Source organism: Callospermophilus lateralis, chromosome 3, assembly GCF_048772815.1.
Source record: "Callospermophilus lateralis isolate mCalLat2 chromosome 3, mCalLat2.hap1, whole genome shotgun sequence".
Classification (NCBI taxonomy): domain Eukaryota; kingdom Metazoa; phylum Chordata; class Mammalia; order Rodentia; family Sciuridae; genus Callospermophilus; species Callospermophilus lateralis.
Window position 1 is genome coordinate 171,757,573 of NC_135307.1, and position 25,014 is coordinate 171,782,586.

At 57.5% G+C, this 25,014-nt stretch overlaps 1 protein-coding gene across 4 annotated transcripts in view; it reads right to left on the reverse strand.

Annotated features, from left to right (window-relative positions):
- LOC143395743 (tyrosine-protein phosphatase non-receptor type substrate 1) overlaps window positions 1-24,091 on the reverse strand; it is a 41,117-nt gene extending 17,026 nt beyond the window's left edge. For all 4 annotated transcript variants that reach the window (XM_076851638.2, XM_076851637.2, XM_076851636.2 and 1 more), the window contains exons 1-3: window positions 23,896-24,091; window positions 22,975-23,062; window positions 4,862-5,215 (exon numbers count right to left, since the gene is read on the reverse strand). In XM_076851638.2, coding sequence (XP_076707753.1) covers window positions 4,862-5,215; window positions 22,975-23,053 — 433 coding nt within the window. In that variant the 5' untranslated portion in view covers window positions 23,054-23,062; window positions 23,896-24,091. The remainder of the gene's footprint in view (window positions 1-4,861; window positions 5,216-22,974; window positions 23,063-23,895) is intronic.
- Between the last annotated feature and the right edge of the window lie 923 nt (window positions 24,092-25,014).

A 25,014-nucleotide genomic window follows, 5' to 3' on the forward strand; every position in this document is an offset into this window, starting at 1 on the left:
GGCCACAGTGACGATTACAGGAGACCCTGGGAGTATTTTGCTTTGAGTCACACACTGGTGATGGGCCTCAGATGAGAACCCAGGCAGATCTATCTTTCTCCACGAATTTCTTTCTATCCAGAGAACTCCCTGTAGGTTCTTATGAATGAACTCCGTGTTTTCCATTTTTTCCAAAAATATACCAGTGGTCTAACCTGTGTTAACTCCTGAATTTGAAAGGGAGAGGCTAAAAAGATGCTTCCCTCCACCCTCCCCCGCTCTTTTTTTTTTTTTTTTTTTTTGGTACCAGGGATTGAGCCCAGGGGTACTTTAGCACTAAGCCACATCCCTAGCCCTATTTTTTTTTTTTTTTTAATTTAGAGACAGTCTTGCCAAGTTGCTTAGGGCCTTGCTAAATCACTGAGGCTGGCTTTGAACTTGTGATCCTCCTGCCTCAGCCTCCTCCCCAGCTCTTGGGAAAAAAATGGTTTTCTGAATCTGGGGCCTTTCTTAGGTCACTTTGAGGTTGGAAACATAGATCGCCACGTGCTCAGGAGGCTAAAGAGGGTTAAGTTGTTAATCACTGATTAATTCCAAGAGACCCAGGCTCAGGCCTGCTGAGCAGGCAGAAGGCTCGCAAGGGAGAGGATCAGAAGGAGGCGTGTGCCCTGTGGACAGGTCCTCAGATGGGTCCTGTGGAGTCTCCAAATTGCTAATCACCACCCAGCACAGTCACCAGGCAGCAAATATCACAAATATTTGTACATGTAGACATCTATGTTACCCCTGACGTTCACCCGACACTCTGAGGGCACAATAAGGAGGGGGTCACTTAAGTCATCAAGACACCAGCAGCCTGGAAGTCACTAAAGAGGTGAGAGGTGGCAGAACCAGCTCCCGTACCCTAGGGCTCCCAGTCCCTGAACTCAACCAACTGCAGATGGAGTATTATTCAAAAAATGGCGCCTGTACTGCACATGCTTTTTCTTGTCATGATTTCCTAAACAAAACAGTATAAAACTATTTGCATAGTGTTTGCTTTTGTAAGTAATCTAGAGATGATTTAAGGTATACAGGAGGCTGTGCATAGGTTATAGGCAAATACCACATCATTATAATAATAGGAAGGACTTCAGCACCCTTGGATTTGGGTATCCTCAGGGGTCCCAGAACAGATCCCCTATGGCTACAGGGACAACTGCAGCTACCAATCATCAAATTTTGAGGGCTCTGAAGCTGGCTCTCCATCTGTGCTCACCAACCTTGTGAGGGGGTGGGAGTGTGAGCCCTTTTGTGAGACAAGGTTCAGAGACAGGCGTGGCTGGCCAAAGACACACAGCAGGCAAAGGGCAGGGCTCACGGCATCTCATTCAGGTTGATTCATTACAGAATCTCTGGGCTCTTTGTTGGTTGGTTGGTTGGGGGACTGGAGATGGAATCCAGGCCTAGACGTGCTTGGTGGGTGGTCTACCACTGAGGTATCAGACCCCAGCCCATGTCTCTGTTCTTATCTGCTGAGCCTCAGTGTCCCCTCTGTAATAAGGGGACACCACCCTGTGAGATGAGGTAGAGGCAAGACTCAGTGCCCGGCATGCTGTAGGTGCCTAATAAAAGACACCTATGGCTGCTGCCGTCACTCCCTCTGACCACACGTTCATTCCTTAGCAGCCAGGAGACACATCAAAAATAGTGGGGATGGGGCTGGGGATGGGGCTCAAGCGGTAGCGTGCTCGCCTGGCATGCGTGCGGCCCGGGTGCGATCCTCAGCACCACATACAAGCAAAGATGTTGTGTCTGCTGAAAACTAAAAAATAAAAAAAATAAAAAAAAAATAGTGGGGACCCAGGAGACGCCTCTGTCCTGTTCCTGCAGCTGCCAGGAGAACCTGAGAGGAGGACAGACACCCCCAGAGGATGCCCCCCCATTTTCCCAACAGGAAACAAGGTTGAGGAAGTGGCTTTCAAATCAGGGACAGGATCCCAGGCGATTCCTCCAGATGAGCTCTTTATAGAAAGCCAGGACTCTGGGGGGGAGGGGGACGGACCTCAGTGACATCCTGGGCCACAGAGGCTGGGAGGGTTGTGGCTAGGAGCAAGACCTCGCTGGCAGACCATAGAAGACGGAGTGGGGAGGGCCTGTGCTGAGACGGGTTCTGAATAGTCTGTGTCTGGGCAGCCCCTCCAGGGGCCCAGGGGTCTGCTTCCTGGGAGGTGGCCCTGCTCCGCCACGGACCCTAGAGAGCTGAGCCCAGTACATGCTGTTCTAAAACATCCACACCCCAAAAGGTACCTCATGCTCTACCTCTATGGGGGACCAGGATTGCCAGAGGTTGACACTCCAAGTTTCCCCTGTGGCCTCAGGACATGTGGCTCTAGGGTCATAAGCCGTGGCTGTATATTAGAATCTTCTGGAGTAACTACAGTCTAATGCCCAGACCCCCGTCAGACTTATCAAAGCAAAACTTCTAGGTGGAGCCTGGGATTTTTTTCAATTTCCCAAGCAATTTCAACAAGCAGCCGGGTGGGAGCCACCCAACCCCAAGCTGCCCCAACCCTCTTGTCCCTTGGGACCTGGAGGGGAACGTGGCCCCTTCAAGGTCACATGGCCAGATCCGACAGCTCACATGGAGGGGATATTTCCTACAAGCCATGTGTGATCCAAGGGCATTAGGTGACTTCCGTCCTTTGGGGCCAGCCCTGCTCTGTGAGGGGGTGTCATGGACAGGTGAGGACCCTGAGGCCCCCTGCGTGGAGCACCTTGTCTGAGGTCACCGGCTGGACAGTGGCTGGGCTGGGCTGTGGGGTCCAGGCACGTGGGCCCTGTCCCCGCCCTCCTGCTGCTCAGTAATCACCTGGCACCCCTCCCACCCACCCACCAGGGCTTTGTGTGCATCCCCTCACTCTCCACGGAGCCCTGGGCAGGGGCCAAGGTCATGACCATTTTGTAGACAGGGAAACGAGAAGGCCTCGAGAGGAGCTATGCCTCACCCAAGACCACGCAGGTGGGGAGCACAGCCCCCTGGCTCCTGAGGGTCTGTTCCTGGGCAGCTCCCTGTGTCCTCCCAAGAGCCTGGGAAGATGGGTTCCCAAGGCACAGTACCATAAGGAAGATGCGGCATCTGGCCGCGGCCACCCCTGCCCCCTCCATCTCCCTCCTTTGTCATCCAGAGCATCCTTTGGGCCCAAGACATGGCAGAGAGGACCAGGTATCTACTAGGAGTCAGCAGAGCGAGTCACCTGAGCTGCTTGCTAGCTGTGATTGCCTTGGCAGGCATATGACGCTGGGTCCTCAGGGTCTTTGTTGTGACACCTGCAAAATCAAGCCACCTCTCTGCCTACCTCCAGGGTCCTGAGAGTTGGTACCACCACACCCAGGAGAGCACACTGGTGTCATCCACATTAAGTAAACGTACTCTCTGACCCAGTGGGCTTCTGCAGTGGGCATTTCCAGCTGCTGGATAATAAAGCGCCTGTTATTCCATATTCCACGCAGGGATATGGGATTCAGATGAGGGACCCAGATGGCACTGGGCGGGGGCACTTCTGATGTAAACCAGCCTCAGGGGCTGAATGTAAGGCTCGTGCTGAATCTTGAGGAAACCAGTGAGGGGCAGAAACACTGGCTCCCTGCCCAGCGGATTCCAGGGATTCTTATTCAGTGCCTCCCCTGTACCTGGCTCATCTGCGCACACAGTGTTAGCCCTGGGCAGCACATAGTGGGGCTGGAATGGGACCTGGGTTCCTGGTCAGATCTGGACACTAACTGGCCATGTGACCTTTTGCGGCTCTCTGGCCATGTCTAAGCCTCCAGCTCTTCATCTGTCAATGGGGTTGGGCAGATGGACAAAAGGTCCTTCCTTTGTTAACCTTCCTGGGCCCAGGAGTTAGAAAGAGGATCCTGGGATTCTGGCAGGAAACCCAAAGTGAGAAATTTGCTTCCTGAACTAGGACCCCTATGTCACCAACATGGGGAACACTGACTGATGAGTGACCCAGCTCTGCTCCTACCCTGCAGGGCCTGTGAGGGCTGGTCCCTGAGACACAGGGATTCAGAGGCAGACCCAGGGCTAAGGCCCAACTTCTTGGCAGCTCCTCCACCAGGGCCCCAGGTTTACAGGGAACCTGAGCCTGTCAGAATCCTCTCAGGTGCTGATCCAGGAGGGGAAGGAAGGAAAGCACGCCCTGTCCCCTCCCTGCTCTGGAGGCCTGGTCCTCAGGGAGGGATAAGAATATAAGGAGGTGGGGCTGTGGTTGTAGCTCAGTGGTAGAGTGCTTGCCTAGCACCTCTAAGGCACTGGGTTCAGTACTCAGCACCTCATATAAGTAAAACAATTAATAAAAAAAATAAAATAAAGGTATTGTGTCCATCTACAATTAAAAACAAAATTAAAAAAAAAAAAAAAGAATATAAGGAGGTGGGACAAGAGCTTCAGCCTGGGCTGCTCCCTGCTTCTTCCATGGCATCCAGAGCAGCACCTGGCACACAGCAGGCCCTGGAGGATTGTGGTATAAAGAGAAGGCTCACCCCCACGGGGCAGTGCTCTCTGAAGGCAGCAGACATGGTCTGGCTCTGTGATTGGCAAGTCCCTCAAACCCTCAGAGCTCTCAGCTGGGGAGCCACAGGGCAGGCCAGACTAGAAAAGGTCAGGGCTGGGGAGCAGGCAGGTGAGGGGTGCAGATGCCCCCATTTACCAGCCATGGAGCCTGGACCAAATAGCACGGCCTCCACAGGCCTCTGCCTCCCTGACCTGCAGAAGGGTGACAGTAGATCATGACATGAGCACCCAGTGCTGCTCCTGCTTCTCAGCTGTGGCCCCCAGGGTGGAGGGCGTGACCCCTGACCTCCTGTCCCACCCCAGGGAGGAGGAGGCAGCTGCACTCACCTCGCACAGACAACTCGGTGCCTGGTCCAGACTTATACTCCTTATCAACAGGGGTCGATTTCTGGAACTTCACACAGTAGTAGGTGCCGGCGTCTGCTGGGGTGACATTACTGATGCGGATGGAAAAGTCCCTGTTGTCCCTCTTTGTGGCATCTGATACATTTGTGACTCGGGGGAAGTGGCCTTCTCTAATGTTATAGATCAGCTCCCGGCCTGGCCCTGCCCCCTTAAACCACTGGATGGGCCCCACAGGGAGCAGGGAGGTCACAGAGCAGTGCAGAGTGGCCGACTCTCCAGCAGCGACAGACACTGACTTCTCAGGCTGGATCACCTGCAGCTCCTGAGCAGCTGCTCCTGGGGGGAGACACAGGGTGGTTACTATTCATCCTGGGGGATCCTTTGTGTTTTCTCAACAACCAATTTTCCTGATGCACATCCCAAGAGGAACCTGAGCTCAGCACAAGGCACATGGGACCACATTTAACCCTCACATGGACCTGCTCCTTGAGACTGGGATACAAATGAGGAAACCGAGGCACAGAGCACTAAGTCCTGTGGCAGGGCGGGGTGTGAGGCCTGGGCCCTCTGTGGAAGAGCAACGTCTAGCTGGGCTCTGGAATTCAAATCTGCATTGACCAGAGAGATGGGAGCCCTGGGGGTCCCGGCCGAGGGAACAGCATGCGAGAAGGTGCAGAGGAGTAGGACAACTGGTGTGGGGACGGACTCTGCACAGCCTTAGATTGTTTCCAGCAGACCCAGGACGACGACCCTGCACTAGGGAGCTGCACTTAGAAGCCTGGGAAGTGGTGAAGTGGGAGCATGAGGGCTGGAGCCCTGGCCCAGTAGTGTCCCGTGTCACCTGGGGCCATCCCTCCGGCAACTGAAAAGACCCTATTGCCAAGTGCCACCCTGGGCTTGGGCAGGCCTTTCCGGTTCTCAGTGCCAACTTCTTCATCTATAAAACAATCACTATGAGTCCATCCTGAGCCCTGTCCAGGAGGATTGGACAAGCAGAGACAAGGGACAGTGGCAAAAAGGAGCATCTGGGCTTTTGAGTCAACAGACCTGGTTTGAAATGTGGTGTGCCCCTTATCACATGTGACCCTGGTTTATCCATCAGGTGTTAGTCTTAGTTTCCTTATTCACAAAAACAGGTAGAACACCTCACCCGCAGTCCCCTGCTTTATTTGCAAAGAAAATGAGATTCCCCCAAAGGAGCCCCTGAGCACCGGGCTGGACACAGGGGAAGTCATTTTTAGACCAACAATGGATGAAGGGTGAGGTTGCTACTCAAACCTCACTTTACCAGCCCTCACTACTGCAGCTCAGGCCAGTAATGAGCTGGACAATGGGGACTCCCAGGAGTGGGACGCGGTCCAGGCCTCAAGGTTCCAGGCTGGGCAACTGGAAGGAGGCTCAGGGTCAGTGTGGGAGAGGCCTGGGCTCCGAGTTGGAGACCCTGGAGGGTGTGAGACAGAAACCCTGCAGAGAGCCTGGGGGGCAGTGCAGAGGAAGGACACAGCCCAGAAGATGCCTGAGCAGGCTGGGGTGGGCTGCAGATGCCCGGGCACCGAGGGAAGAGAGCTCAGAGCAGGTGCCTCCTGGGCCCCCAGTTCTGAACAAGGTGGAGGTGGCCAGGGGAGAAAAGAAAGACCACGAAGAGTGGGAGAAACACACAAAGCCATCCCTCGGAACCTGTGGGGACAGTTCCAAGACCCTTCCTGGATACCCAGACCCACGGACAACTCAAGTCCCTCTTATAAATGATGTCGTATTTGCATGACGTCTGCAATCCTTTGTGTACTGTGTATCACCCTGGATTACCTACAGCCAAGTGTCACTTAATGACAGGAACAGGTTATTGGGCAATTTGGTCACTGCATGAATAGTACGGCCTACTCACCCACACTTAGATGCAGTACAGCCGACCACACACCTAGACTAGGTGGTGTGTGTATGGTTGTAAGTGTGGTTGGCTGTCAAGCGAAATGTCATTACACAGTGCACGACTGTGATGCCTAACACAACATAAATAGCTGTTAGGCTGCATTGTTTAGGGAGTAATGGCAGGAAAAATCTCTGTGTTCAGTACAGATGCAGCCATCGTAGGCCTAACTGTGGTTGAATGTGTTATGTGGAACCTGAGGATTTGGAGAGACAACTGCATACACAGAGACAGAGACACAGAGAGACAAGTCAGAGAGGGACTGGGATGGGAAAAACGGAAAGACAGAGACAGGAGCGGCAGCCTGCGGCACCGTGGGATGAGTGATCTGGCTCCTTGCTGGGCTCTCCCCTGACCTTGATGGGACCTTGTGCACCAAACAGGGCTGCAGACTCTGAGTGGCCCCTCCAGCTCTGGGTGGGCAGGAGAGAGACCCGTGAGTGTGCCCCCAGGCCCAGGAGCTGGACTGCCTCACTGGCAGGGGGAAAGTGTCCAGGGGGAGGTCCATGGGCCCAGTCAAGCCCAGGGCCTGAGAGCAGGTCTGTCACCATCTGTCCATCATCCTGCCTCACTTCCCCTCCCGCCAGGGCTTGCCCTTGAGGCTAAAGGGCCAGCCTGAGCACGATTCTCACGGCACCAGGGAGGAAAGCAGAGCCTGTAGGGGACAGGGGCCGGCCAGCGTCAGCCAGCCCAATAGTGGCAGGCGTGTGAGAGGCACAGGAGATATAGGCCACTCAAGGCCTGGAGACAGAAGTCACCTGGAGTCCCCAGAGCACCCAGCCAGCAACGCTCCCTGGGCGTCTGCACCGAGCACCGGGAGACCAGCCCAACCAGAAACGGCACCCACTCTGTGCGGGGCCACAGGCCTGGGCCAGAGCAGAGCCTCCAGTTGACTCTGCCCCACCTTCCGGGACCCCCATGCCATCATCCACCAAGCCAGGTACCGGCATCCACCTTGGGGACAGTCAGTCATGAGGACTGTGACAGAGATACACATAAACACCTGCCACACACGTGCTGCTTAAATTTTAGTCCCTATTCCTATTATTACCACCAAGCTGCATTATTATATATTTGATTTTGTCTGGATGGTTCTATTGCCCCCCACTAGGATGTTGGATCCACAAGGGCCGGCTTCCAACCTCCTGCCTGGAACAGGATCTGGCGCACCCTGGGTTGTCACTAAGTATATGTTGACTGAACGCACTGACGAGTGGAGGAGGGAGGGGGTTCTATTTGCTCCGGGATCCAGACAAATCCCCTCTCGGAGCCTCCTTCTTCGTCTGTGAAGTGGAGCTAATATTGGCATTTCTAGGTGGTGGGAGGCCTGGGCCACGGCTCTCGGTGATTATCATCCTTATTGGTATCAGTGCCCCAGGTTTGGGTCAGCGATGGGCCAGGGTGCTGCGCTGGGGAGGTGCTTCGGCACCCGGCAGCGGGCTCCCAGGAGCAGGGCTATTCTGTGCAGCCAGAGGCCCGTCATCACACCCGGGCAGGCGACAATAAAATCTGGAGTTGGGTAGGGCTGGCTCCCCCTCTTTTTTTTTAAATCCTCTTGAGCTCTCTCCACCAACTGCAGCCAGATTTAGGCAGCTTAATTAATTAGCTAGTGTTTATAAAGCGTTTGAAGAATTTTAAAAGTGCTACGTAAGTGCCAAATATTATTTTAATCTGGGTATGTGTGTGTTTCTTCCAAAGAGAGCTCCCCCCCACCCCCTGCTCGCTGTCTTTTCTCTTTCAGGTTCTGTTCTGGGAACTGAGCTTGTTAAGAATCGCTCCCGTGGTCCAGGCCTGGGGTCATCACGCTGGTGTGGCTGACAAAACCCTTTCCCGCTCTCCCTGGCCCTCCTGGCAGGGTGAGACTATTCAGGGGCCCCGGGCAGTCTCAGGGAGAGGGGGTGCTGGGCAGGCACAGCCACCCGCTGCTGGTGGGAGGGGGAGTTGGAAGGCCCTCTGCAGAAAGCAGTTTGGCAGGATGGACCAGAACTGTGGGAACTGTCCTCCAGGGACATCACCTCAGATATGGAGAGGGCCGCCTCTAGAAAGATCTAGAAGAAGTTAGAAAACCAACCAATGATAGGGATGGCCAAGTGCATGAGGGCCTACCCCTTCGTGGAAATCCAGGCAGCAGTAAAGTTACCATGAAAACTGTAGTCACACGGGCAGTTTTCATGGCCTAATTTTAAATAACACTGCGGTTATGCAAATAAAACCTGTTCATTGCAAAGCATTTAGAGAAAACAAAAAAGTATAAAAACAAAATAATCTCATATAATGCCATCAAAGAACTGCAATCAACATTTTGATGTAGAGTAGTTAAAGTAGTAGTGAATGGAAATCATACCTTCAGAGAGCTCAGGGTATGTGCAGACGTTTTGGTTTGTTCATTTAAGTGTCCTTATAAAAATGAAAAATTGGGACTATCCTAATATCCAAGGGAAAGAGGCTGGTTGACCCCACTGCAGTCAATCCATGTGACGGCCAAGTGCACAGCCATGAAAACAGTGTAGAAATGCCATGAAAATGTGCCACAGGTCAGAGTGGTCCCACACTATAAGTTTTTTTGGGTGGGTGGGGAGGGGTGGGGACATTGAGGATTAACTAACGGGTTATTAATTTGAGTAATTGGAGTAATTTACACAGGAGTTGGTTTGTGTCTGTTTTTTTGTTTGCATTACTTGTGCAAGAGATGAAGGAAACCTGTGCTCTCAGTATGATTGCAAATTTGTAAAATAAAATGAAACTATTTATGAACAACTCCAAGTTACTATCCAAAGCTATAAAAGGCTACTCTCTCTGGATCGTGACTCTAAAACTGATGGGGGTTTTCGCTCTCTCTCTCCCCCCGACTTCTACTTTGGATATTTTTCAGATTTTTCTAAATCGAATGAACATTAAAGAATACATAATTTGCTGGGTGCTCCGTGCACACCTGTAATCCCAGCTACTCAGGAGGCTGAGGCAGGAGGATCCCAAGTTTCAGGGAAGCCTGGGCAACTTAGCAAGACCATGTCTCAAATTAAAAAAAACAAAAACAAAAAAAAGTGTGGGGGGGAACTGAGAATGTAGCTCGGGGGTAGAATTTCTAGGTTAAATCTTCAATTTATATGTAATATAAACTATATATAAATTATATAATATATAATCTTATTAAGTGTAATAAAATTATATTTATATTTTTAGGTCTAATTTTATTAAATATTTTATATTAATGTTATATTTTATTAAATATAATAAAATCTTGGGGGTATAGGTCAGTAGTAAAGCTCTTGCCTTTCCTGCAGGAGGCCCTAGATTCCATCTGCAGTACCTCAAAACAAACATAACACACAATATATATACATAGTATCTCATTTGTTTAAAGAAATCCATGCATGTAATTTGCTTGTTACATTGTGTGTTTGTTGTCCAAATGAATCTGCCCTCAGGGGATTTTGTCCTTTTGCTCACCGCTATGGCCCTGGTTCCTGATGACTGTGCCTGAGTATGTGCTCAATAAATATTTGCAGATGATCAATTGCATGTCTAGAGAGAGAGAGGTCTTGAATACTAGGTAAACACCCCATGTTGGGGTGTGGTACACCTGGGAAAAGAGGCCAGGTGTGGGATGAAGTGGGAACATTTTACTGTTACTTTATAGTAAATAATATATTGAATATCTTAAAGCTTTGGGTCTTTGTTTAGTTTGCAGTGATCACTGAATGCTTTTTGGAAAAAATTCAAGTGTCGATGCAGAGGCTGTGAGTAAGTTTTCTAAGGGGAGAAGTAACTTCCCCAGGGTGGGGCACGTGGCTGTAAGAGGAGTGGCCTGGTGATAGGACCCTTTTCCCAGACCCTGGGCCCCTGGCCACCCAGAGCTTGACACTTGTGTAAGGACAGGTGACAACTTTGGAAATAGACCTCAATGCCCTTAGACAGGTGGCTCTGCTGGCCACTGCCCCCTGTGACCACGCCCCACCACCCTGCCTCCTTTCTCCTCCTCAGTTGGCCACAAAGGGCTGGACCACTGTGGCCAATGCCACCTAGAGGTGCGCGGGGGTGGGCTGAGCGTTGACCACAGGGCTTGGAGACACACAGGTGACTTTTCTTCTTAAAACAGTGCTCATGGTGGTGTTTGAGGTTGAGAAAGGATAAAAACAATTTTTAGAAGTGGGGGGGGGGGGGGACATGGATGAGAAATTAACCTGGAGCCGACCCCGGGGAGGAGGGAGGCAGGGGATTCCCCAGAGGTCTGCCCCGTTGGCCAAGGGACCACAGCTGACCTGCTCACTGCTTGCTCAGGTGGGCACCTGCAGGGAGGCTGGCCTGTCCCCCACAAGCACTGGGCCACCGCAGGATGAGCTAGTGACAAACCCTCCACCAACTCAAGGAACCCCAAGGCCCAGGAGGCTCTGGCTGGAGCCCTGGCAGTGCCGGGGCTCAGCGTCCAGGAGGCCTTGAATGACACCATGGTCCCCACAGCAGGGGCAGCCTGGCCTCCCCTTCCCCGACCACCATCGCTCTCTCAGGGCTGCGGTTATCACCCACGCACTGGGACCTCGCCCGATGTCACCTCTGCTCTCTTGGGTTGCGATTTAATGGTTGTGAGAGTGTGAGGTGCAGGAGCGTGCAAAAGGACGGGTGGAAATGAGTGTGCATGAGAGGGCCCACACGACCGGGCAGGTGTGTGAGTACGTATGCGTGAGTGTGCAGAGCACCGGCACCCCCTCACACACACTCAAGGGTGGGCCAAGGGAGTGGTGAGCGCGTGAGTGTGGAAGACCTGCGTGCGCAGGGCCGTGGCGAGGGCAGCAGGGCTGTGTGTCCAGGGGCTGGCGGGACATGGTGACGGCCTGGTGCAGGGGAGGGTGGAGGCTGTGGACGTGATAGCCTCTGGGCACGTGTCCGCACGTGCGTGGAGAAGGGGCCACCGCGGAGGCACGCGTGTGGGCATGGCGTGGGCGGGGTGAGTGTGGCAGGTGTGCGCCCTGTGTATCTGTGACGCGCGTTGGTGAGTGTGGCCAGCTGGGACCGCACCTGGCACAGGTGAGTTTCTTCCCAGGCTGTGGGGGAGGAGGGGCGCCAGGGCCCTCCCTGTCCGTCACAGCTCCCGGGGGCGGGGCTTGCGGGGCGCGGCCCAGGCCCCGCCCTGAAGAGGTGCTGCGCCTCCCGGTGCGTGTGGGTCCCCGCTGGAGAGCAGGGCGGGGCATGGAGGCAAAAGGGGCCCGGGCTCAGAGGGGCTGCCCGCGCGTGGCAGCCAGGACCCGTAGCTAGGCGGTCAGTCAGGCTCCCCGCTGCCTGGCCTCTGGAGGTGGGACCATCCCTTCACACCCTCCAGCCCCAGTCTGCAGCCAGGCCGCGTCCTCCATGCCCCGGGGTAGAGCAGTAGGCCAGGCCCTGCTCCTGAGGGCAGCCAAGTCTGTGGGTGGGTAGTCCTGGACACGGGAATGACCACGCACCCGCAATCAGTGTCCAGAGGAGGCCTGCGGAGGGCCCCGGGGGTGGGGCAGGATCTGGGACTTCCTGGAGGCCAGGCCCCTGAGCCAGGTCTTGGAGGATGACAGAGGCGGGGTGGGGGACGGACTCCAGGGGGTGGGGCTGGGGTGAGCAGAGGCAGAGGTGAGACAAGGGCCCTGCACAGCCTGGGGGTCAGGGAAGAGTCTGTGGGATGTGCCACCCGGCAAGCGGAGATGTGAGTAGCCTGGGGCTGGGCTAGCCTGGGGCTGGGCTAGCCTGGCACCCTGAAGGTGGCTCTGGTTTCCCATCCGAAGAGCAGGCTGGCACAGGGAGCACTCTGCTGGCACCCTGGGTGGAGATGCCCCATGCACTGTGGTGGACCCCACAGCTGCACCAAGGCAGCTCTCACCGGGACGTGTGGCCTGGTGGCAGGGTGGGCTCCCTCCTCACCTGCACTGCGGGCAGCTCTGAGGACTGGCCCCTGATGCGTCCTGGCGGCTCTCCAGGAGGCAGCCAATGCCAAGGTGCTGAGACACGTGGTACCGAGCGTGGGCTCTGGGGCCAGAAGGCCCGGGTGCGTCATCCCTCCTGGGGCACTTGGCCAAGTGGCTCTTGTCTAAGCTGCCACTTCCTCACCTGTGGACAGGGTTGCCCTCGCCCTCCCAGGAGACATGCTCAGTGGTTAGAGGAGGCTGGGCGGGAATTTCCTCAAGCCCTGGCTCCTCCCTCCAGCCTAACAGTAGACTCTGCCTGGCTCAGCTTCTGACACTACAAGCCCAGACTCTGGCCTCATCCCACCACCTCACTGCCCAGTCATTGCTCACTTGGATCCTTGTGGCAGTGGCCTCCCTGCCTCCACTCCCCTCTCTATAACCCACATTCCCTCTGCTGCCAGGGGAGCTCTGAAGCCTGAGTCAGGTGACATCCCTCCTTTTTCCTCTTAAGGCCTCTGCTGCACTCAGAGTGAGACCCAGAATCCTCATAGGAAAGCCTTACTCTTTCTCAATCATGCCACTCAATTATGCCCACCACAGGGCCTTTGCACCTGCCATTACCTCTGCCTGGTACTTTCCTCCCCTAGGTATCTACATGGCTGGTCCCCTTGCCTCTGATCTAAGAGGCCTTTCCTGGTCACATGATATGACCCACTAATGCCCTCCATGCCTCTTGATTCGCTTTATTTCTCTGCCCAACATATTGCACAGTCATCTAATTTTCTAAGTCTCCGTCTCCCTACCCTTGACCTCTAAGTCCTTTGGGAGCAGGGACTTAGTTTTGTCCCACAGACTTAGCCCAGGGCCTGGCATTTGTTTGAAGGAAGGTTTTGGTCTGGATTCTCACCCTCCTACCTACGTGACCCCAGGAAATATCCTAACCCATCTGGACCTCTGGTTCCTCCTCATCTGTAGAAAGGGGACGATGACAGTGATGGTGACGGTGATGGTGACAACGGTGACGATGACAATGGTGACGATGGTAAACACTAGGACTGTGCTCAGAGTGAACCGGGCCGGCCTGTGTAAGGAGCCCAGCACCAGACCTGGCACAGGTGAGCACTCAGGGCTGGCGGCTGCCCTGCAGCGGGGCATTTGGAGAGGAAGGCATGACGGATGACCTCATCCAGAGGCCCCAGGGGCTGGGATCCTCCCCGAGCAGAACCAGCTCTGCCTTACCGTCATGTGCGAGGCCCCTCTGCCTGGGTGGGGCGGGCTGGGACAGGGTCAGCAAGGAGGGTCCGAGGCCCTGAGGAGCTTCAGCCGGCTCTACCTGGCCCTGAGCAGGTTGCACTGGGACCCTGTTTGCACAGCGGCAGGGAAGGAGCTGTGACTGGCACAGCTGTAAACGCCCTTTGAACTCTGGCAGGCCTTGGAGGACCAGGAGAGGCTGGGGGAGTGCACGGAGGTCACCATGCGCTGGGCCTGGCGCCTTGGCAACCTGAAACTTGTTCCTACCTCCCTGCTCTGCGGAGGCAGAGAGGCCTGGGGAGGCTCAGGGAGGCCTGGGGAGGCCGAGGACCCGGCATATCTTCCCGTTCCAGGCCGCACCCTGGCTCTGAGACAGGCCTTGGGGCCCGTGCAGGCTCTCAGGGCAATGGTGGAATCAGGCCAGGTGACCAGAAGCCCTCGAGACAGCTCTCACTGTCCCAAGGGTACTCTATCACCATCCCCTTCCTCCAGATGAGGAAGCTGAGGCCCAGAAGTGGCAGAGGCAGGTTGAAACCTGGGAGCCCACGGGCCTGGCTTCTCCCTGGGAGGACGGGTCCCCGCAGCTGAGGCCTCTGCCCACACAGGCTGCCACACGTTTCCCAGCTGAGGCAAAGGGCCCCTTGAAAGCCACACACATTTATGAAACGGCATTTGCCAAGGTTCTGCACTCTGCTGCCGAGGCAGACGCTCTGGACGGGATTTCCCCCCAAGCTGACACTGTGCACTGATTCCTTTTATAGAGCTCTCTGCAGCTCGCAAGAGCACTCTCCGTGGCTCTTAGTTCCCTTAACCCCCCCAGTCCCTGCGCAGGAGGACGCAGTGGCAGCCTTTCCGTTTTGCAGATGGGGATACTGGGGCTCAGAGTGGGGAAGGTGCTTGCTCCAGAGCACACAGCCAGGAAGAGGCACAGGCTCAGGAATGGGCCCCAACGTGGGTGCCCCCTGCACAGCCTCTCCTCCTGAGAAGGAGCTTAGAGAGGAGGCTAGATGGGAGCAGAAACCTGAAGGAAGTAAAGGCCCCGGGAAGGTTTCCCTGGCCCAGACGGCAAGTGCAAAGGCCCTGAGGTGGGAAAGAAGTGGTGTGGATGAAAACCAGCAAAAACCAGCACAGAGCAGCTGGGGGAGACCTGTGGGGGAGCAACCAGCCAGGCCCGCTTCACACAAGGGAAACGGAGGCCGGGAGGGCAGGGTCGAGGGCAGGGTCGTGGGTTTCAGGCTCTGGGGGTGAATGACGGAGTAGGACTCCATCTGCTCTTGACCCCAGACTATAAATGATGATACCACGACCAGGTAGTAGGAATGCCTCAGAGCTCCCCAGCCCACTCCACAGAGCACCCACTGCGGCTTGGGGCGCCACAACCCTCGGTCAAGGTCACGGGCCACCAAGGCGACTGACTTCACCTCTGTCCGGCTAAACCACTTCCTCCCCCTGACCGTCTCGTGGATGGTGACTCTCACGGGACGCTGACTCTCATGGGGGACCCTAGCCAAAGCCCAGTTGAGAGCACAGCCCTCCCTGCGCCAGCGCCATGGCCCTGGGCGCCCACTGCTCCTCCTGCGGTCTGAGGTGGGCAGTGGCTCCGCTGCTGGGACTTCGCTGTGCTCCCGAGACTGCCTGACCGCGGGCCCCTCTCCCACCCGGCACCGAGGTACTTTCGGAACGACAGTGGGCAGGTCCCAGCCCTGGCCCAGAGGTGCCGTGTGGCGGTGAGGCCCGGCTCTGCCTGCTCAGCCTCCTGCACCTCAGCCCTCTCTCTCTGTCCCTCCTTGTCCTCCATGTAACCACCATGGATCCACCCGGTGGCCAGGCCCGTGCTAAGGCCCCGCAGGGAATGAAGCAGCCCTGGTTCCTACTCTCAGGCAGCTCAGATCCTGGTGAGGGAGACGGCGCTGAAATAGTGACACGAACAAATACAGGAATGGCTGGGAGCACTGGGTCACCAGTAAGGCTGGCACGGTGATAGAGAAGCACACGGGAACCCTTAGAGAACGGGGTCGCTGGGAAAGGCATCTGAGGAGGTTAGATGGCAGCAGAAAACTGAAGGACGTAAAGGCCAGGTCCAGCCCTGACCTCTGCTACCTCCCCTTCCCTGCCCCCTCCCACTCTGTGTACACTGGTCTTCTGGCCATTCTTGGACCAGAGCAGGCTCATTCTGACCCCAGGGCCTTTGGACCTGCTGTTCCTCTGCATAGAAGGGTCCTCCCTGGTAGTCCCATGGCCCCTCCCTCAGTTCACCAGGTCTGTGCTCCTCAGAGAGGCCTTCCTTCATCTCCACCCAACCCTCCCTAGTTCCTTTCCTGATTTACTTTCCTCCTCACCTCGTCTCTCTGCCCGACATCAATGTTTACTTGGGTTTATGTTTTCATCCTTGCTGGGACGTCAGCTCCCTGGTACTAGAGATTGACCCAGAGGGTGCTTAACCACTGAGAAACATCCCCAGCCCTTTTTAAAAATAATTTATCTAGAGACAGGGTCTTGCTGAATTGCTTAGGGCCTGCCCTGCTAAGTTGCTGAAGCTGGCCTTGAACTTGCCATCCTCCTGCCTCAGCCTCCTGAGCCTCTGGGATGACAGGCGAGGGCCACCGTGGCTGACTGAGAGCAGGCATTTCTGCCTTGCCCACAGCTGTGTCCCTGGGCACCTGGAGCACACAGTAGATGCGCAGCATCCTGCACGAAGCGTATGCTCGGGAACGTGTTGGATGAATATTTATAATTGAAATGGCCCCAGTAAGCAGAGCGACGTGGTTAGGAGTGAAGCGGGGTGGACGTGGCTCTGATCTGTGTGGTCTCGGGAGGGCTCAGCTTGGCCCTGGGGAGCCTCAGTTTCCTTATCTGCACATGGGGTAGGAGAGCCCCATGCTTTTTGGCTCACTGTGAGGACGAGACCACGTGCCCCCGTGGAGACGCCCAGCAGGGTGGTGGGGGGGGATGCGTGATGCTGACGTGAGGCATCTCTTTACAACATTCCCCAAAATAGGAAGGGGCAGGTGCCCAGGCCTGGGAGAGGGGGCGGTGCCGACTCGGGGCTCCTTCCTTCTCATTTTCATAGGTTTGGAATTTTCCAAAATAAAAGATAGCGGGCCCAGGGGTCAGCGTGTGCCGGTCACCCATGCTCCGAGTCCTTCCTCCCCCACAGGCTCCCATTTCTGGAGGACACTGAAGATGGGGAGCCGGGAGTGCCCAGGCCTCACTGCCCACCGGCCCCAGCAGTCTCTGTGGCCGGGGGCCTGTGACCCCCCTATGGTCCCATGTCCCTCTGGGTCCCAGCACCTGCCCTCGGCCTGCAGCGCCCACCAGCGGCAGCTAACACCCTGCGCCCCCAGACGGATGGGCTCAGGAAACCACAGAGACACAAAGAACCAGCTCCACAGCCGCCCCACTCCCAGCTCAGCTGTTTCCATCATCTCCCTGGACCCGGGGACCGGCAAGACACCTGGCAGGACCGTCCGCCCTGCACAGAAGACCTACCCAGGAACACCCGAAGGGAACAGGAAAGCAGCCTCAGCTGTCAAAATAGCTGCTTCCCCCTCCAGCACGGGGACGGAAACACCTGCTGCCCCCACCTCCCAGATGATGCGCTGATGGAGGGACATCAAGTGTAGCCCTGAGAGAGCAGGACGCCAGCTCCCGGGCCTCAGTTTTGCCATCGGCAAAGTAAGGCTAAACAGTGTCTAAAGAACAGCAGGACGGCTCACAGCACAGGTCCTGTGGTTAGGCTGCCCCGGGTGGCCACCTGATTCTGACGCTGTGTGGCCTTGGGCAAGGTGCTCCACCTCTCTGAGCCTCCATTCCCTCACCAGTCAAATGGGTCAGATGATAATGATGCACACCACCCAGGGGAGCTGCAGGGACAACTGGGACCACACACTGCCAGTGCTGAGCCCAGTGTCAGTCTGGAAATGATGTTTCCTATTATGATGACTTTAGAATTTTCTCACAGAATTCAGGATCCTGTTGGGTTTCTGGCTTTCACAGTGGAAACTTCCAGCACAGCCCAGTTTTCAAAAGTCTTGGCCTAGGCCACAGGAGGCCTGGCATCCCACCCGGGGCTGGCCACAGAGCTGCCCTGTGAGCTGGGCCAGTCCCTTTTTCTCTGCCGGCTGCTCTGGGCACAATGGGGTGCGGGGCGAGGCTGGTGCCGGCCCCTCCTGGCCCCTCCTGGCCCCTCCTGCTTTCCAGGCCTGGGAATTGGCTGCTGCAGCCCTGCGTGTCCTGCCAGAGACACCTAGAGGCTGGTCCGTGCCACTGCGCCCGGTCTAGGGAACACGCAGGTAGGTTTGGCTCAACCTGTCTGTGCCCCCTCAGCCTGGCGACCCACACTGAGGTTCACTCTCTCAGTCCTACTCCTGTTGTTGTCTGAGTCCCTGCCATGGGCCACAGGCCTGCTGCATGCTTCAGAGAGCAGCTCCAGTTTTACAGACGAGATCCAAACAGAAAGAACCACGAGGGAAACGCAGAGCACTGCCCTCCCAGGCACCTTGAAGCAGCCCATGAGTGAGGGGCAACCGACTTGGTTCCTGAACTGTAGCTGTTAACCCATCCTTGTTTTACAGGTGAGAAAACTGAGGCCCAAGTCCATAGCAGGGCTGGGATTGAAGCGGGGGTCTGAGTGCCAGACCAGGGAGACAGGCAGAGGCTTCCTAGCGGCCAAGGTTGGAGAAGCAGGCCTGAGGTTTAGGTGCAGGCAGGGGTCCCAGATCAAGGAGGAAATAGTGAGGAGCCTCAGATGCAAATCCAGGGGGTTGGTGAGGGGAGGTTCAGGGGAGGAAGAAGTCTAAATAGGGGCTTTTTATTTGGTACCAGGGATGGACCCCAGGTGCCATTAACAAAGCCGCATCCCCAGCCCTCTTTATATTTTATGCAGAGACAGGGTCTCAGTAGAGACAGGGCCTTGCTAGGTTGCTGAAGCTGGCTTTGAACTTATGATCCTCTTGCCTCAGCCTCCTGAGTTGCTTGGATGACAGGGGAGCGCCACTGAGCCTGGTTTGGGAAGGGGCTTCTTTTGCAGGAGGGTGCCAGGGATTGAACTTAGGGGCACCCGACCACTGAGCCCCATCCCCAGCCCTATTTTGTATTTTATTTAGAGACAGGGTCTCGCTGAGTTGCTTAGTGCCTTGCTTGTGCTGAGACTGGCTTTGAACTTGAGATCCTCCTGCCTCAGCCTCCTGAGCCACTGGGATTACAGATGTGTGGCACCACGCTGGCTCTCATGGGCAGTTCTGATGGCAGGAACAGCATGAGCAGAGTAGAGGTGAGGGTCGGGCGGGGGCTCGGCTTTCCTCTGGGCTAGACCACAGGGTGCAAATCCAATCACCCCGCCCACACCGTGGCCAGCACAGGGGCAGAAGTGGTCCCACTTGGGATTCCCCAGGGCGAGCTCTTTCAGGTGCTGCTGGTGTTCCGGGCCTCAGGAGCCAGCGGGGCTCTGGGCAGGGAGTCAGCCTGTTATTTTGCAACAGCTCAAGGGTCAGGCTGTTGGAAACATGTGTCAGGGAGGACTCTGGGCCCTGCTGCTGCTTTCTGTTTTGTTTTTTTTCTGAGAAAACTTGGACCAGCAGCTGGAGGTTCTGGGCTGGGAGTGACATGATGGGCGCCGTGTTGACAGGCCAGAAATCTGAGCACATTTCAACAGGGAGGGGGCAGGGACCTTCCGTGAGTCCAAGACTACAAATTAGAAAGTAACCTGTCGCACGGAGCCATTGGGAGCGGCGCGCGAGCGTGTGGGATCCGCACAACACTTTTAGACTCCCTTCCTCTCGCACACCCCCTCGCCATCTGTCACAAAGGGCACCAGGAAGATGCAGGGAGGAACATCCAGCCCTGGGGGCTCCAGAGCTCGGCAGCCCAGATGGGGGGCTCCTGGGGGGCCACATCACTCTCGGGGTGCTGTCATCTGTGGGGCCAAGGGGCTGACAGCGGGCTCTCGGGAAGCACACGTGTGTGACTCAGTGGAGTCACCTTTCTGTGACTCTCCCCCTAAGTCAGGAGGGGATGAGTCTCTCCCTTTCCGTCTTGGACCAAGGAATCCTGAGTAAGGCATTTAATCTCTTCCACGTGCTCAGACTCCTGGCTCCCTCCCCTCTTACTCCTGGGACCACTTATTCCCCCAGTCTGGGACTTGATTTTCCTCATCTGTACAATGGGGATAAACGCCAACCCCGGGCACCCCTGATGAACGAGATCGTGCAGATAAAACACTCAGCGGGGAACACTACTGAGTACTTAATAAACATGGTGCCTCCTCCCCCTCCCAACCCCTGGTTCACATCAGGACTCATCGGTGCTGACTGATGAATCACACCACGAGTCTCCGTGGGGCTAGCAGAGAAATAATTAATGGCTCCAAAGTACCCAGAGAACACCACGGCTTTAAAGGACCTCTGACAGCCTGGGCGCGTTGGAGTCAGGCTCCCACCCCCTTATTTTTCTGTGAAAGAGGAAGTGAGATTGAGTTCATCACTCAGGAAAGTACACTGGAGCCACCAACAGGCCACCTTCCACCCCAGGGTCAGAGGCTCCGTGGGGGGTCCAGCCGTCCCCAAAGCCTGAATCCCAACTCAGCTTGGCCTGCTCCAGGCTCAGGTGAGGGAGCTCCTGGGAGGTCTGCCTGAGAGGGACCCAGAGGTCCCGAGGCCCAGATGAGGTCCAGCAAGTACCCACGGGCCTAGTGTGGGGCCGTGGGGCCCCAGAAGGAGCCTGCCCAGGTGTCCCCAACCTCCCTCAGCGCAGTCCTCAGCAAGTGGCCCTCCGGTGGCTGGGAGAACCCAGGGTGGGGGCTTCACTGGCACCTTTTTACAATTGCCCTTTGGCGGCATTTGTGCCAAATGCGATCTGTAGAAACTTCTTCCCCTGCCTCCCCCCAACCAAGATGATCCACATGACCAGACCCCCCCCCCCCCCCCCGCACAGGGATCATGTGAAGCCACGGCCATCATGTGACACCTCCCAGAGTGACAACCCTGCCATCTCCAGCTGCCTTCCTAGGCCTGACATTTGGGTTTCTCACCCGAACAAATCCATTTTCTTAGAAAATTGGACAACTGCCTGCTCCTACCTTCCTGCCCTTCTACCCTGTCCCTCTTCTGCTTTGTCACGAATCCCTTGCCCCAAACAAGGGTGGCAGGGCCTGAGGCCCCACTCTCCAGCCTCAAAGCAGGGCCCAGGGTGCCACCAGAACCCCAGAAAACCGAGTGAAGGATTCTGGGAGGCCCGAGCTCGGTGGCCCTGCCCCGTCCCTTGCTGCCACCCTCAACCGAGACATGCATTCTTACCTCCTAAGATTTATTTATTTCAAAGTTAATCCGGGTCCCTCTGCTGCTTCCACTTTTTCAGGCTATTGATGCTGAATGGATTGGAACGGAAGTTTTATGGCCCAATCTTTACCATTTTATAGATTGTTTTTATAGGCAAAGGGTGGGGGGGAGACGTGATCACAAGAGGGGTGCTGGCACTCCGGGCAGGAGGCAGGTGTCCCCCTGAACACTTGTTAATCAGCGTTACTGCTCATTTGCCAGGGAATGAACCACAGGGTCCTGGTCTGAGAGGGCCTGGAACAGACATTTAGAAATTAACTTGGACCCAGTTCCCGGCTTCAGGAAAATGAGGCACTTGCGAGAGGCACTTGTGCATTTCCCAGCCCAGGAGGACCGCAGGGCAGGGCTAGGACCTTTTTTTTTGCTGGGTAGAAATGGCTGGCTGGGGCAGGAAGAAGATCTGAGATCCACTCACAGGAAAGATAGGAAATGTATCAGAGCTTCCGTGTCCACCCAGCAAGGAGCCCACTGCGACCGAGAAGAACTGGGGGTGGGGGGACACCTTGTGGGCTGCTGGGGCTCAGGGGGAACTAAATGCAGGGCAGAGAGAAGCTGCTGTCCATCCCCCACCCTCTTCCACCCCCTCTCTGCTAGTTCTCTTTTTCTCAGTGCTATCAGATGGTAACCAGTTTCCAGGCAAATGCAAAGGGGTGGGGTGTGTTGGGGGGGGTGCACACTGAGCTCATCCTTACCTCCCTGCTCACGGTGGCAGATGCAGAGACCCCTGTCCACTACAGCTTCCAGAGGCCGCAAGACGAGACCCCCCCCCATCCCCTCCCTCCGCAACTCCTCCAACGCCATTGCTGGGAGCTTCACCTCCTCCCAGGAGACTCCTGTCTTTGCAAAACCCCTTTAAGAAGCAGGACTCCTGAACGGTGACCTCACCCCTTGGCGAATACACACAGTAGCCCTCACAGCCCGCTGCCTGCTGCCTGCCTGCCAGGTGTTTGATGTAGGCCAACAAAAAGACATGCTCAGAGCCACAGGTAACAGCCCCGCGGAACACCTGAACTGCGGGAGCTGCCTGGAAGCCTGGGGAAGGCAGAGCGAGGGGGAGCCGGAGAGCAGCCAGGAGAGAGTATCCAGCCCGAGGCTTTGCCACCACGGGGACAATCCACAGCATTTTCAGGAGAGATCAGTAGATCGCAGGCAGTCTCCCCAGGGCCTCCCTGGCTCCTGCCAACCCCCACTCCCGCATACACACTGACACTGTTGGACTCTTCGTCCCCAAGGGGGGACTCACTCTTTCCTATTTGCAACAGCCTGTTTCATTCCAGGCAGCCTCTCTGCCCCCACCCGCTCTCTGGACTCTGAAGTCAAACCTGTGGAAAGCCCTAAGTCTAGAAAGACAGCTCTGAGCAAAGCCACCCTGCTTAAGAGCCACTGACAGCCTGCCGTCGTCCTTGCACTGGGCAGGGGCTGGGTAAACCGACTCTTCACTAAGTCCCAGTGCCCGGCACAGCGTCACACTGTCACAGTCTACAGAAACAGACCTTTATAGGAAGAGTTCTATCCTGGGTGCTAGCCTTGGCTGTGTGACCTTGGGCAAGTCGCTGGCCCTCTCTGGGCCTCAGTTTCTGCATCTGTAACCCTGGTGACAGGCGTCTCTCCCCCTAGGACTGCTGCACGTTAGCCGAGCGGCTCCCAGCGGCAGTCTGCGAGGCCCGAGCCCGCGGTTCCGGGCGGGCATCGGTGGGGAGTAGGGGTGCTTACCTGACCAGGCGCAGGACGCGGCGAGCAGCAGGCAGAGCAGCGGCCCGAGGCGGCCGGGGGCCGGGCCGGCGGGCTCCATGGGCCGCGGCTGCGGAGCGAGGAGGGAGAGCGGCCGTGAGTGCGCGCTCGGGCGGCGCGGGCTGGAGCGGGGAAATGACTAAGGCTCCCCCTCCCCCGCCCCCCGCCCCGGATCGGGCGCCCGGAGCCGCTCGGAGCCGCCGCCGCGACGGTCGGGGACTCCCCCCGCCCCCCGGGGGAGATGGAGAGACGGGGAAGGGGACGAGCCCGAGAGCGCGGGGAAGGGAGCCGGGGACGGCCGGGGACAGGCGACGGGAGAGAGGACAGACCCCGGGGAGCCAGGCGGGGAGCCGAGACCCGGGAGGCGAGCGGGGGGAGCGAGGGAGCGAGGAGAGCGAGGGAGAGAGAGGGAGAGAGAGAGGGGGAGAGCGAGCAGAGCGGGGAGAGCGAGGAGAGAGCGAGGCGGCGCGCGGACCGGGGCCGACCGCGCGGGAGAGCGGCGCCGAGCGCAGGGCCGGGGCCGCGGGGCCCGAGCGCAGAGCCGCCCCCGCCGCGGCCCACCTGCCCCGCCCGGGCTGCCCGCCGCGCGCCCGGCCGCGGTCCCCGCGCTGCGCCCGCCGCCGAGCCCGGCCCCCTCCGCCGCCCTCCGCCCGCCGGGAGGCTGCGGGCTCCGGCCCCGCGGCACCTCCTCGCCCGGCGCCCGCCCGCAGCGCGCCCCGCGGAGGCAGCGAGGGCAGCGCCGGGCCCAGCACCCGGCGCCCAGCACCCCGCGCGGGTCCCCGGCCGCGCAGCCTCCGCCGCCCGCTCGGGCTCGGGACCCGGACGCCGAGAGCCCGGGCTCCGACTGCGCGCAGCCCCCGCCCGCGCGGCCCTTCCCTCCGCCCTCGCGCCCGCCGGCCGGACCTGCGCGCCCGGGAGGCTGGAAGGCGGTGGACGCGCCGCCCGGCTGCCCAGAGGCCCGGCTCCCCGCTCCACTTTGCGCAAACTTGTTTTTCCGAGGCCGGCGCCGCGGGCGGGCTACATCGTCCTCTTAAGGTGGACTGGGGAAGTTGCGGCCGGCCTCCCCCGGCCTCCAGACTCCGCCGGACTGGTGCCCGCTTCCCGCCGCGGGCGAGAGGCTGCGGGCGGCGCGGGAGAGGGGAGTGGAGGGGGCGGGAGCGCCGCCGTTGGCCCCTCCCCGAGTGGCCCTGCCCCCGGCCCCCGAGCTCTGGAGCTGCCTAGGGCACGGGCGCGGGCCGGAGGGCCCAGATCTTCCCGAGCTGGGCCGAGGTGGAGCCAGCAGGAAGTGGAGGCAGGGGAAGGGGAGAGGAAGGAGAGAGTGAGGTACAAAAATAGCGAGTGTGTAGGAAGGACTTCGGAGCCGCCTGGGAGAGGCGCGGGGAGCGGGGAGCGGGAAGGGGCTGCGGCGGGCGACGCGGGGCGAGGGTCCCGGCCTCCTCCTGGGGCGGCGGTTTCTCCCGGGCCCGGGGCCTCTCCACCGTGGAGCGCAGCCTGAGGGGCGCGGAAGACCCCGGCCGGGGCGTGGGGAGAGGGGGCCCCTGGAAGGCCTGGGCGCCAGGAGATGGGGAAAGGCTAGAGGAAAGGAGGAGACCTGGGGTGAGAGGACGGAGTCCCCCCGTGGAAAACCCACCGAGCTGTCCCTGTCCTTCTTCCTTATGTCCCTAGCATCAGCCAGGTCAGCTGTGGGGAGCTGGAGTGTTGGAGTCCTCTGGCAGAAGGCGGCTCCACTGGGAGGGAGGGAAAGGAGTTCAAGACCCTCTACTAATTGGAGAGTTTCTGAGTTGAAAATAAGCTTCAAGATGGCCAATTTTGCTTCACACTGGAGTGGCTAGGGGACAGAAGGAAGCAAAGTGGGAGAAGTCCCTGCCTGTAAAGAGAGAGGGAGTTGAGGACCCCAGAGGGAGATTTTTCCTAAAGGCCACACAGCAAGGCCTAAGGTAGAAAGGAGATATGATTTATTATTATTATTATTCACAAGCTAATAACCTTTGCACAGTGACACCCTGGCCCCCTCGGGCTTTT